We start from the raw sequence: 13,540 nt of genomic DNA, 5'->3' as shown, positions 1-13,540 counted from the left end.
GCTTGTTTGTCACACAGTCATTGCAGGATTCTATCATCAAAATAACCACTCTGTAAATTTACATTCACCTCCTATCATAAACTCCTAACAGGCAATAAAGGCACTCCACATGTAATTCTCTCTCTGTTTGGTTAGCAGTCAAACAATAGGACTGTTGTTAAAGTTAATTTCATTAATGCATGCAGCGATGTCAGACCACAGATCTGTTGTGTTTGGCTTAGTAAACAAAGTCTTCATGATCCTACAGTGCTGGAGCTGCAGGACATGCTGCATCCAGAGACTTCAGTGTCCTTGCTGTGTCATCCTCAGAATCTGAAGAAGCAAGGCGCTGCACCTCTTCATCCATGTGACCCTGTGGAGCACAACATCCAAAAATAGTGGGGAAATGCAATTTACACAAATCTGAAGTACTTTTTGCTTTCACCTATGCATGTCTATGCTTAAAGAACACAAGATTTCAGAGGGAATAACTATACTTTTCACACTTAAATTAATAGATTTGAGTACATTAGAAGCATATTCTTCAAATATTACATGATGAGCTCTTGTCAAGAATGAACCAGGCTTCTTCCAATATGTGAAAACAGGATAACGTATGGGTTCAGCTCTGTAATCTAAATTGCTTCCATGTTTTAAAATAAAAAACATTTTTGCCTCAAAAATACACATAATAAAAATATCATAAACAAGATGACATTATATTTCATTTAATGTATATGTGTGTGTTCACTGACCTGTACAGCTGCCAGTAAATGGGAGCGGTACACAGCTACTACCTGTCTGTGTTTTCTCTCCCAATCCTGGGAAAAAGAAATAAAATACCATCATATCAGTGATTTAAAAGCTTTTTAGATGTATCAGGTTTTCACATCATCCATCCTTTCTGTCACATCTCTCTTCACCTGAAGCTGTTGGGTGAGTATGGAAATCCTGTTCTGCAGTGCCATTTGTTGTCCAGGGTTACCATGCTGGGTGGATGAGGAAGAGGAGGAGGATGTGATACCAAGTGGAGGTGAGAGAGCTCCCAGGCCTCTTTTTAGCCGGAAAACTTCCTTGGAAAGTTCTGTTATCTAGAAAGACTGATACATCAGTTTACCACCTTAAAACCTCAACTGTAGATGCTAAAACTGGGGCCTACAGATTCTCACCTTGCGGTCCTTTTTCTTTTCACCAGGCCCTGGGACTCCTGGATGTCTTTGTGAAGCTCCTGGATGTGACTGGACTGGGATTGTAGGTCATACAGCTGCTGCTGCACTGTGGCCAGCTGGGACTCTGCCACCTGGCGCTCACTCTTGTTGAAGAGTGCCTCCCTCTGCACCTGGAACACCTAGACCAGTATAACTCATGTTATTCTGTTTCTGTTAAAATGTTCGGTCTCATGCTGTGTTTATATTATCCTTGTTTTTTGCAGAGAAGGAGGCTGAAAGAGATACACAGTCACAGGTGTAGAACTGAACTCCTTTGATAACTACAAGGGATGGATTCATTCAAACAAAGAATGAACAAAGTTCTGTGTTGATTTTAATATATGAGGACAGTATAGCATGGCATCACTACTGAAAAAACTATTTCTGTAAATTTTTACATGAGCATACAGATGCATTTCAGTGCTTTAGGACCATGGCATTTCCAAAGTCTTTCAACAAGCTGAGGTGATACAAATCTAAAGCTTTATCAAAACTTTTGGTTCTTTAAGCCTTGCTCTAAAATTTGACAAACATGGGTATCTGCTGCTTAGTACTATGAAAATGAAATAAGTGGTGTTCACAAATAAGAACACAGCAATGTTTTTCAGCTAGCAGTTACAGCAGTCTATAATATAATAACAATGTATCAGTTAGCAGTGGAGGTCACATTGAGGTCTTGATGATCAAAACAAATTTCAAGAGCAATTCTTTGTAGGTTTGTTAGAAAAACAAATCAAATCCCTGATTGACTGCAAATGTGTAGTCATATCATCTTGCTTGTACTCTTGCCAACAGGCTTCGAACTCATCCTGAAGTTGTAATGTCTGAGATGAGGTCTCTCATCCCCTGTATGTATATAACACTGCACAATTGTTCCCAACTTAACACTCCCCAACTTGTATTTAATGGCACACTGATATTTATTGTGTAATTCCTGGAGCTGCTATTACCCTGCAGTATCCCTAAAGTATCACTTTACAGCAGGATTTTGTTTTACAGCATCACAGTCTAGCAACTGGATATCAACACACTGGTCATTTTTGACTGTGTACACTGTGGCCTGACTCATCACAAAAATGCAAGAGGATATCATCAGATGAGAAGTGATTGAAAAGAAAGAGAGACAGGGACAAAGCAAGACGTTAAGACAAGATTCAGCATCAAAACTGAATTTACTGACGGCAAGAGCTCCCAAAAAAAGACAGGATGCAAGGAGGATGTCAAATTAGATGTTATTAGGGGGCGTCTCAGCGAGAAAATCTACCAAAGGTCAGTAGTGTGCCTTTAAGCTATGAAAAACCTCAACTCCCTGTGTGCCAAGGACATTTGAAATTGCCTAAATCAAACTCACAGAAAGACCACAGAAAGAGTGTTTTGTCTTTGTTTATAGACTTCTACCTCAAAGAAGATCTACAGACCCTTTAGTTTGGTGTCATCTACCACTGTGCAGTAGCAGCTGCACAACTATATACTTTATGAGAGTCCTCCAAAGAAAATCTTTCCTCTCTGTCCTTAAGGAATTACATAAGAAACATACTGAGTACTGCAGGTTACATTTGTTTAACTTAATGAGCACAAATATCATCTTTCATCTTTCTATACTGGCTTTTTTCTAATTTAGGGTCACAGGGGTACTGGAACCTATCCCAGTAGTTACTTGGCAAGAGGCAGGGTACACCCTAGACAGGTCTCCAGCTCAGTGCAGGGCCAACACAAAGAGACAAACAACCACTTACACACATTGCAAGGGAGAATTTATAGCGACCAATTAACCTAACATGCATGTCTTTGGAAACCTGGAAGATGCCGAAGAGATACCTGAAGAGAACCCATGCATACACAGGGAGAAAATGCAAACATCAATGAAAATATATGGACAGATCTCAATAGAGCAATGCATGCAAGATGGATTAATAGACTTTTGCAGGAAGAACCTGTGAAAATGCCCTAAAAGAAGGACCGAAAGATTCTTGGCAGCTAAAAAAGGATATGCTAGCAGTGAGACAGCTTACAGGCAGTTTCAAAGTGATGACCTTCTGTGTTATGCGATGTTACGTTACATTACATTATTCTAAATTTACATTTTTAAAAAAACAAACAAACAAAAAAATAATAAAGTTCTTACATAATGGTCTTTGGAATTGGGTAATCTTTTACCCCACTATGCTATTATTTATTGTGAATGAGACTGAAAACTGATGTTGTCTGTAAAGTTCCCTGAGGTGACATTGTTGTGAAGTGGCGGTATACAAATGAAGCTGAACTGAATGAACTAAGGTTAAGCTATCAACAGTACTAGAAATGTTGACCAGGGGTACCCAAAGCTTTTGCCTCTACCATAGTGTGTGTTGTGTGTGTCATCTTAAATGTTCACATTTGGAATGTCTTTATACTCTCAGCAGGAACACGTTTTACAACATGTGTGCGAAGAGAAGGCTCTTTATTTATTTCAAGTATTTTTACTAGAATATCACTCCACAAGCCGAATGACAATTACATTTGGAGTGTCATCAGGAAGATGTAGTCCTCATACAACACTACTTCAAAACACAAGTAAGCCCATATACAGAGGGATCACTGTAAGAGAGGGATGTAATGAAGAGGGGAAGTAAAAGACAAATGAATAATGTAAAGGCAAGAAAGTGGCCCTCGTGAAACACAGCTCACTTTATGGCAGACACAATAACACCTAATATGGCTTTAGCCAGCATTAGAAAGGCCTGATGACATGCACAATAAAACACACATGTACATAAACACCCCTACCTCAGTGCATGTCTTCTCATGTTTTCCGAGTGAGATCGTTTGAAGCGAGCTGTGATGGCATTTATCTCTGCCTGCAAAGAGAGTCCCGAAGGCCTTCATGGTCCTCCTTTGAAGATCAGGACCTTGTTCTGCAGCCTTCTGGGACTTGAGCTCTCTCAGCTCCATTTCCTTCTCAGTCAGAGCGTCCTGAGCTGCAGCTGCACTGCTCTCACTGGCCTGCAGGGCGTGCTGGAGCTCTGCCTGTTAAACAAGAACCAAAGGTCATATCATCACCTGTAACTTTCTTTCCTTATAACTGGAAAGTTTAGAGCAAACCCTACTTCTCAGTCAGGTGAAAAGGTCCAGTTATTCTTTAACAATATTTGCATTTTGCATGCCTTGTCACATAAGTGTAACTAGTTTGATTTACATCTATGAGTGACTAACCTATTTATGTTTACTCCATTTGATGAGCACAGTCAAATGTCTAAACGAATACTTAAAGTTGCTCTAAACCCAAATGTAACTTTTTTGCAAATAGATCTCTACCAAAAAGTAACGTTAGTGAGCAGGTGGGGGATTAAAATCAGCTGTCCTTTTTCTGTGCAGAAAACAACACTGTAGTTCAGTGTGAGATAATGTAATACTTGATTAGCTAACTTAGTTTAATTTTTGAAAAATGTCCTGTTGTCAGATTATTCACCTGACCTTGACTTTCTCATGCTCCTCTTTGGGAATTGGCTGTCCTGCATGGCCTGCAGTTTGGCCTCTAGTGTGGCAAGCCTGCTCTTCAACTTGGGCCCGCAGGGTTTTTTCCTCCTGGAGTTCCTGCAATGTCTGAGCTAGCTGCTCTGATACTGCAGATAGCGCCTCTTTATGTTTTGAAAGTGGCACAGCGTCTTTCAGCTGCAGGGCATCCTGTGCCCGGCCCTCCCGTTCGGCACACAGGCAATCCAGAGCCTGGGCCGCTTCCTGCCTGGCCACCTCCAGTTCCTCTCTAACTGCTGCCAATGTACGTCTGGAGGAGTCTGATGGAACAGAAACGTGATTATGTACAGGTTAAACAGAGTAATACGCTACTAAAGAAATGTAATAAGTTTATTAAAAAAAAAGATGCTCTGCATACCTAACATGACTGAAGGCTCTGAGCTCTCTGAATGCTCTTCTTCCTCCTCGTCATCATCTCCACATGGAGGAGGTCTGAGTCTCTCCAGCTCCAGGAGTGCATCGTTAAGCCTTCTTGCCACATCTGCCCTCTCCCTGGCCAGCTGCTCACACTGGAGCCCAAGAGTCACCTGGACCTCCTCCAGCTCAGAGCGAGGTACACACTTTCTCAGTTCTCCTTCCAGCTCACCCAAACGCTCCTGAAGGCGGCGGACCTGTTCTCCATCCCCTGCTGCTCCTCCATCTTTCCCTGATGTCCTGCTCTCTGCCAGGGCTATCTCCAGCTCGGCAACTCTGTCACGAAGAGACTTCACTGTTTCTGTTTCTCCTTCTTTGTCTTCTTTCTCTTTGTCGTCCCGCACAGAGTCGTTTTGGGCTAGAGCAGCCTGGAGTTCCTTTACTTTCTCTGTCAGCTGTTTGATTGTGTCACTGTCCTGGCTGCTCTGACCCTCTGCCTCACCCTGTTTCTTAGCAAGCTCCTCCTCTAACTCCGTCACCCTGGCTCTCAGCTGTTGCGCCTCCTGGCTCGGACCCTCTTCTGCAGCCCCAGCAACCGCTGCGGCAATATCCCCTTCAGCACACTCCACAGAAAGCACCCCAAGGCGCATCTGCTCTTTCAGCTCCTCCAGCTCAGACTGAGAGGATGCCAACTCCTCCTCCAGGCCTCGTAGCTTCTCCTTTAGAGCTTCTGTACTGTCGGCATCTGCAACTTCTTCAGATTTCTTGTCCCCCCTGTAGAACAAAACATGTTGAAGCAAATAATAAAAATAAAGATTTTCTAATGTCCCGTACCAGTTAAATAAAAATATTAAAGAATGATTCTTGACACTTCTGGATGCTGCAAAGGGTTTTTAACCCTGACCTTCACCTATTTAAGCAACTGTAATGATGGTGCTAGCTGTGAAACCTATACTGATTACAAAAAAAGGGTATTTCCCAGGATTAATGGGTGGGTTTTTTTTCCTCAAAAATATTAGCCTTATATAATAAACCATAACACTATAACATTATTTACATGAACTGTTGCCTTAACGTTTAGTGGAAGAAATCAACAAAACTATAACAATTATGCGTCCACATTACACAAACAGGCCTGCTCCACCTCTTCCTTGCTATACCAGAAATTTCAGTGTTTAACACTTTTAAAAATGGCTGCTATTGCAAACCCTGCTGGAACCCCATGAGTTCCACAAATCCTTTTGGGGTTGTGGAACTGATATTAGGAAAGGTGTGCAGATCTAAGAATATAGGTTCAATCAACTAGATGTGAAATGTTGTGGAGGTTATATTTGTTGGTTGTATTTCATTAATTAATCAGTCTTACTGCTCCTCAGTTACACTGGAGGCTTCTTCTGAAGCTTGGGCCTGAGAGAGGCGCTCCTGAAGGGTTTCAAACTCCTTTCTAAGGGTTTCATACTGTGCCATGGGGACAGAGTCCAGGCTGGTAGCCTGCATGTCTGTGTCATCCTTCTCAAACATCTCCAGCATCTGTACACAATAGAAAAAATAAAATAAAATACAGCAGCATATGAAGGTTACCAGCGTCTGATAACATGCATGTAATGTTTGTCAATAAGATACAATCATTATTGTGGTTACACAATACACACTGTTGCTTGGCTTAATGGTGGTGTACAATAAGCTGCATGGTCTTTATTGCTAAAAATGTGTTCTTGGATTTCATGCCAATAATAAGAATAGTAATATGATGAAAATCAAAGTGACAAATCTTGATTTTTCAACCTTTATTAAAAGCCAAGATCCCAAAACAAAGAATGTAACATCTTAAAACTTTTCTTTTTGTTGCTCTCTTGTCAAAGCAAACCAATGAAATTATCAGTCAGATCTCTTGATTAAAGGTTGCTACCATTCCAAACATCAGGCCTTACCTCCACTGACCAATAAAACATTGCATTCTTGTGAACCTTACCTAACCTTTTATTGGAAAACAGATACAGCAGATCAGATGACATCCTAAGCACTGATGCCATGCTGTCAATATGCAAACAGTTCCATGCATTTCTACTGAAAAGACTGTTGGTGGTGCTATAAAGCAGGCACAAGAAAAGATCTAGAAAATTGTTGGCTCCTGACATCAGTGGCTTTGAGAAGGCTAACCACAAGAAATTCATTGCTATATATGACTAAATTTCCATTGCCTTGCCTTGCTAAAATGTTTGACTCTTGTTAAGATGTCAAACAATTCTCAAAATGCAGCACAGGAAAAGTAGAGGCACTGTCAGAAGGAAGAAGAGGTAAACAAGGTATAACATATTATTACATTTTAATTTCTCTCTAAAATTAATAAAATTTTTCTTTTTCTAATTAATTTCATTCATTTTATTTGATAGATTTATATCAGTTGTCAGAGTTCCTGCCTCCCTGTTAGGCTCTTTATCGCACAGCAGAGTGGCTGTAAAACTCTTAGCTTGCATCCATGCTAGTCATGTTTCCAGCAGCGAATGAACAATCAACTAACACAGAACAAAGCATGTCATAAAACCTCAGAGGGAAAATTGCTGTCCTCACACCAACCAACATGACCCAGTTTTTGAAGAATGTCTACAAAATGCCTCCACCTGCATCTTATGCTGTTATGTCCTGTTTATACCTGTTTAAACTCAAGTGACTCCGTGCATTAGTCTGGCAGTGTTGTAATTGTAAGTTTAAATGGTCATGACTAATGCTTGAGTCAGGGACACTCAGCTGCTCACCAAACAGAGACATTTAATAATAAATTCACTCACAATACAGTTTATCTGCATTACAAAGCTCTAGGGAATGTTGTTTGTCTGTGTGTGTGTGCATGGGATTAGTTTTGTGTGTTGTGTGTTTATTGTGCTAGACATGTTGAATGCACGAGTATATCTGTTGTGTATCCGCTTGAGTATAAGGAGACTCAAGTATAAGGGCATAAGCATGTATATGTGCTGTGTGGGCTTACTTGTACTTTAAGAACAAGTTCAGAGTTCTGTGATGTGAGTTCTTCTATTTGTTTGCACAGTTCAGCAACTCTTCTCTGGTCTGCAGGGGCAGGAGAGGGGTTGGCTGAGTCAGTGTCTGTTTGAAAAGTGGCCTCATCCTGAGCAGAAGAGGCTCTGGAGCGCTTGGAGAGCAGCTTTTCTAGAGAGAGAGAGAGAGACCGCAACCAAAATAAATCATTGAACTTCCTGACGTGACTGACACAGGAATGCTCAAGCAGTACAGTATGCATGCATGAAAGTATACATGCGGTTTTTACTGGGGAGGGGAAGGTTACTAATACATGGACTGCGTACCTGGGAATTCCAGCATTTCATCCATATCCTCAGAGTCACTGGCTCCTATTCCATGGCCCCCCTTCAGCTCCTCAAGCAACTTATCCCTCTCTGCCTCTGCCTCTTCAAGACGTTGCTTTAGCTGGGACAACTATTGAACACATGGAAAACTGATGATTACTGTATTTGATTTCTATTAAGCACACGTTAGGACACATCTGTTAACATTTCCGGCTTAAATAAAATCTTGTGAAAGAGGACATATTAGTGGAAAGTTTACTGTCGATACTATTCCCTACACTGATGTACCTCCTCCAAGGCAGAGAGGGCGCTCTGTTGTTGCTGCTCCAAGGCTTTGATCTTCTGAAGCAGACGGCCTCTCTCTAAACGCAGCCGCCGGATCTCTTCAAAAACCTCCTCATCTTCTGCCTTATCCAGGCAACCACAAAAAACAATCATGCAATGCATTTCATGTAATATGAAGGTAAGGACAAACCAAGATTTGCAGCACTTACCTGGGCTGATTGTTGGGTTTCTGAAGGTAGGGGAGAGGGAGGCTGGGACTTCTGGGGCTCAGGGGACGGAGCAGGAAGAGCTGAATTCTGAGGCTGTGGAGAGGGCGGCAAACCCTGGATCTTTGTAATTATAAAAAGGATAAATACAAAGCAGTGATGATACTGTTGAGCTAATCTAAGAAATGTTTGATTTCAACAGTTCGATGGCATCACTGTAAGGCTTGATTGTGCTTATTATAAAACCAAAACAAAAAATGCTTTCCATTCACTGCACTACAGTACCTGGAGAGGCGAGTGGGGCGGTGGAGGGGCTTTCCGCTTGCGGGGGCTAGTCCCCCCTTGCACTGATGAAGCGCCTGAGGGGATTTGAGGGGACTGCGTGGGGGTAAGATGGGGAAGGGAAGGGGCATCACTGATAAGCAGAGAGCAAGCTCAACTTAAAAACATCACTTTCTTATCTTGGAAAAAAAACAAGATAAGACAAAATGGAGAGAAAGCCAAACCAAAAGAAGTCAGCACAGAGAAACAATGACCTCATAGTGGAAAACATGCACAATATGATCTGCAATAATAAGCCATGATCTCATTTAAAGAGGGAGTAATGCAGTTCATGGCTATGCAACATTACCTCCTTGCCTGTGCCCTCAGAAGCTATGTGCGCGAAAGGAAAGAGACATGAATAAAAAAAGAGCTTAAACCTCTTTAGCAAAGACGATCAGCAAACAACCACAGGCCCACATGTCTATATTATGTACATGTTCTCTTCAACTGGCTTTTTTGTTCATATATGTTCCATTCATGTATCTTTGTATAAACCCACCAAATATACACCAAATTATACACTAATATGGTCAGGCATCATGTGCACGCTAAATCCTTTCCTTCATCATCATGTTTTCAGACCAATTGCACATCTGTTTTTCATATTTCAGTAAAATCTATAATGGGACATTAAAGTGGAACAAGCTCCTTGTTTCATTTTTTTAAAACCCTAATTTCCAATCACACCCAGTTGTCATACAAATCCACTTACTCTTTATACAAGAGCATCCTGGGGGCAAACTGCATCACACACAACAAAAATAAACCGAAAAAAAACAAAACAAAACAAAACAAGTAATTCCCTAAAGCTGTTGCTATGCAATAAAAAAGTGGTTTATACTGGTTTTTATGCCACGCGTAAGGTCCAAAGAGTTGCACTGTTTAAAGAAGCATCATAAGATTGTTGAGTGAAGGCTAATGAAAACCTTTTTGGAAAAAGAATGATGTCTCATACTGTACCTGGAGGTAATCCATCTTGCAACATCCGAATGATGCGCTGGTTGCCTGTGGTTGTGCTGTAGTCCACAGCTTTATGGCCAAGAGAGTCAACCAGCTGTGTGTTGGCCCCACCTCTTAGTAGAGCTTGTACAGTCTCAACGCTGTTGCTCTCACAGGCTAGCATCAGTGAAGACCTGTCAGTTACATGATTTGTGATAACAAGATAACATGACATCTATTAGAAGAAGCAAATTAATAAACAATGAGTTATTAGAGAACTAAGTACTAGAAAACAACATAGTATGACTATTTAAGCCTTCGGTGAAATATTATGCAAAGATAATTTGTCTGGCAAGTGAGTCACTGTAAACATAAAGTGCAGAACTTGTCATTTTAGCTGCAGAGCTCCAGGGGATAGTTCTCTCTCTAAGCTGCATCTTCCAGCTGGAGTTCCTGTACTCCCAGTACTTGACTGTTTCTACAGGAATCCATCCTTCATCTTGACCTAGATAGCTGAGAGAAAAATGTTGGACATCTAAATAAATGTTCAGTACCTTCCTTGGTTGTCTTGTATGTTTGCATTGGCACCTCGACTCAACAGGAAAACACACAGCTCCACTCTACTCGTCTGTGCTGCTAAGGTCAGCGGTGTGGCCCCTTCCTGTAAGATACACCATTATCCAAACATTATTTTAAAAAAAACACGCTTAAATTAACATATGAATCAGTTCTAAACTAAACCAGCAAATCAAATGTTGCATATTGTTGTAGAAATCTTCAAACTTACACTGTCCTGGACATCCAGATTGGCTTTAAAGTCCCACAGGATCTCAGTACAGGACAAGCAGCCACTGATGGCTGTAGATACAGTCAGAAGGACAGTACATAGCTTTGTATACAGTATGTGATGTTTTGTAAACACATGAAAAAAATTCTGCTTAATTTTTCATTACTGTAAACTAAAGTAAGAACTTCAGTAAATTAAATTTGGAATGTTATTTATAAGAGGAATTTTATACTTGCAGACGCATTTTGTTGTTCTGTAGCTGTTACCTGCATGATGAAGTGCTGTCCTACCAATGCTGTCAGTGCAATCTACAGCCAGCCTCTCCTTGTAGAGGAGAAACAACACAGAAAACGTTTGCAGTCATTGCATTTAATAATTAAAAAAAATCCCACGTAGTTACTTTTCTAATTGATCTTCTGCAGAAATACTGGGTTTTACCTGCAGCAGCCTCTTTAAACACTCTGGCTGGCCGTTTTTGGCTGCAAGGTGAAGGGCGTTGAGGCCTGGGGTCAACCAGACATAAACAACTGTGAAAACATGTCATTCTAGGCTTTTAGTATGAAACATTTTTTATTAAAATATCTCACCTGCCCCATCAGTGACACTGATGTCTGCTCCGTGGGATATGATTACCTCCAGGCAGTCTAGCCGACCTCTGGATACAGAGAGATGAAAGCTGGCAGATGAAAGAGAGAAAACATGTTATTACAGATGAGAAAATAAAGTTGGCATATATTTACATTTCTGATTCCTCAGGATTGATCAGAACCTGTGATGTTTTTCATGAGGTTAATTAAGAGAGAGTAATTTATCAAATCCCTATACTTTTGTTTGTTTGTTTTTAAAGCCTGGAAGGCATTTTTCCATTTGTAGATTGGTATTTTTAAGGTGTTCAACAATATTAAAGATGTATTAAAGTGACTGATATGTGTGCTGCTCAAAGAGAAGATTGGATTTTATGAGAGATGATCAATATAAAAATAAGACTAGGGAGAACCATCTAAGAAAGAGTAGAAAAACAAGTAGAGGTTCATTTCTGAATTGTAGCTTTAACATAACCTGCAACAAACGGTGGAGTTTTAACCAGCCACTAAAGAGTCTTGTGCTGCACAGGAAGAAAATAAACCTGCTCTTACTTTGATTTGTGTGTACATTGATCATTTAAACTGTCTACTGATAATAAAGCATGTTTTTCTGAGGAAAATGGAAAACATTTGCTACCCTGGTGTTGGTGCATGACAGGATAGTGGTAAAAACAAGGCTTTTCACTTTGACACATGCAGACAAGTGCCACTTGTGTTTAAATGCAGCTGTTTCACAATTACTAGTTATAGCATCCTCACTTAATTACCAAATTTCTGTATTTTTCTCCCAATTAGACTCAAATAGATCTAAAAGTGTTTGTGCAAATACTGAGTGGTGCACGCTCTTAGGTTAAGATACCTTTGTTGTACAACAGATTAACTTTTAAATTACCACCAGGGACTGAAGTCTATTAAAAAAATCTGCAACTCTCGAGCAAATTAAATAAATATCTCCTATATCAAAATTGCTTACAGCACTAAGGAACTTAAATGAGCCACATCAACTTACGCTGACTTGCCCTCAGCATCCAATTTGGTGGGACAGAGACCTTTTTTGACTATGAGGGCCGAGACTTTGTCGGGTTCATTTTGCTCCACAGCCTGCAGGAGTCTTTCATCGCTCTTGCTCCAGTCCTGACTCTGGAGGGGGGCAGGCAAGCCACAAAACAGGTCACCGATGAAATCTGATATCACATTGCATGCCTCTCAACAAACAAAAAGCAACTGCTTTTGTTAATCATGTTAAAATTGTTCTTTTTCATGCAAAAATAACGCTTACCAGATTACAGAAAACATAATTTAATCCAGAGATGTTATTAAAAGTAGGAAAAAATATATACTTTTGGGGGGGTCTTTTTTTCTTTCTGTTTTCAGGTAGAGATAGAGGATACCTACTGGTAGTGGTAGCAGGCTCAGACAAGGACAGAACCTCTTCATCAGGCTAAAAACAGGCTGCTGAGGATCCATACGGCTAGCAGGGCATCACACACAGCTAAATACGAGTTTACAAAACCACCTCCGCATGTCCTACCTGACAATACACACTACCACCTGGAAACATAATATTCCAGTTTAACCCCAGAGAATTTTAAGATATGAACTAATTATAAGTTTCTAAAGGATGCCTCTCAGAGGTCAGAAATCACCACAAATATACATACCAGAATAATGTTTGCTATCCATAAATTCTACCTCCAGAGAAGCTGCAACACTCGTCACACATGCAGTAAACTGTCACATACTCAGAATCACCCTCATATTCTCTGTCCTCATCTTTTTGTGTAGCATCCCCTCTTCGAATTTAAAGCAGCATCGTCTCTCTTACTCCGTCTGCTAGCAGGGACATAGCCAGCCTGTCCACCGCAACTCCCCTCCCTCCTGTCCTCACTGTCCTCCTTTCTCTAAACCTAATAATTTCCCTGCTGCCTTCTTCTCTGTAGCAGGCTGCCTTCTTTTCTCCACCAGTTTTTGTCAGTCCTGCAGAGTACCCCTTTGACAGCGTCATGGATCTGTTCCTCTGCAGCTACAGAGCAGGGCCTGT

The 13,540-nt window shown here is 40.8% G+C and overlaps 1 protein-coding gene across 1 annotated transcript; it reads right to left on the bottom strand.

The window, feature by feature from the left end:
- Nucleotides 1-4: 4 nt before the first annotated feature.
- On the bottom strand, nt 5-13,155 carry ankrd24 (ankyrin repeat domain 24). The gene is given in 26 exon segments (XM_042005365.1): nt 5-327; nt 329-352; nt 735-800; nt 903-1,070; nt 1,154-1,327; nt 3,954-3,998; nt 4,001-4,036; nt 4,039-4,068; nt 4,071-4,193; nt 4,641-4,960; nt 5,059-5,828; nt 6,421-6,584; nt 8,041-8,219; nt 8,375-8,504; nt 8,663-8,782; nt 8,869-8,988; nt 9,151-9,243; nt 9,497-9,519; nt 10,150-10,322; nt 10,683-10,789; nt 10,916-10,986; nt 11,182-11,239; nt 11,354-11,418; nt 11,503-11,591; nt 12,509-12,639; nt 12,895-13,155. Coding segments are annotated over 26 exon segments (3,396 nt in total). The 5' UTR covers nt 12,967-13,155; the 3' UTR covers nt 5-282.
- Nucleotides 13,156-13,540: the final 385 nt, after the last annotated feature.

Source organism: Melanotaenia boesemani, chromosome 14 (assembly GCF_017639745.1).
Source record: "Melanotaenia boesemani isolate fMelBoe1 chromosome 14, fMelBoe1.pri, whole genome shotgun sequence".
Taxonomy (NCBI): Eukaryota; Metazoa; Chordata; class Actinopteri; order Atheriniformes; family Melanotaeniidae; genus Melanotaenia; species Melanotaenia boesemani.
This window is presented reverse-complemented; position numbering and strand designations above follow the sequence as displayed.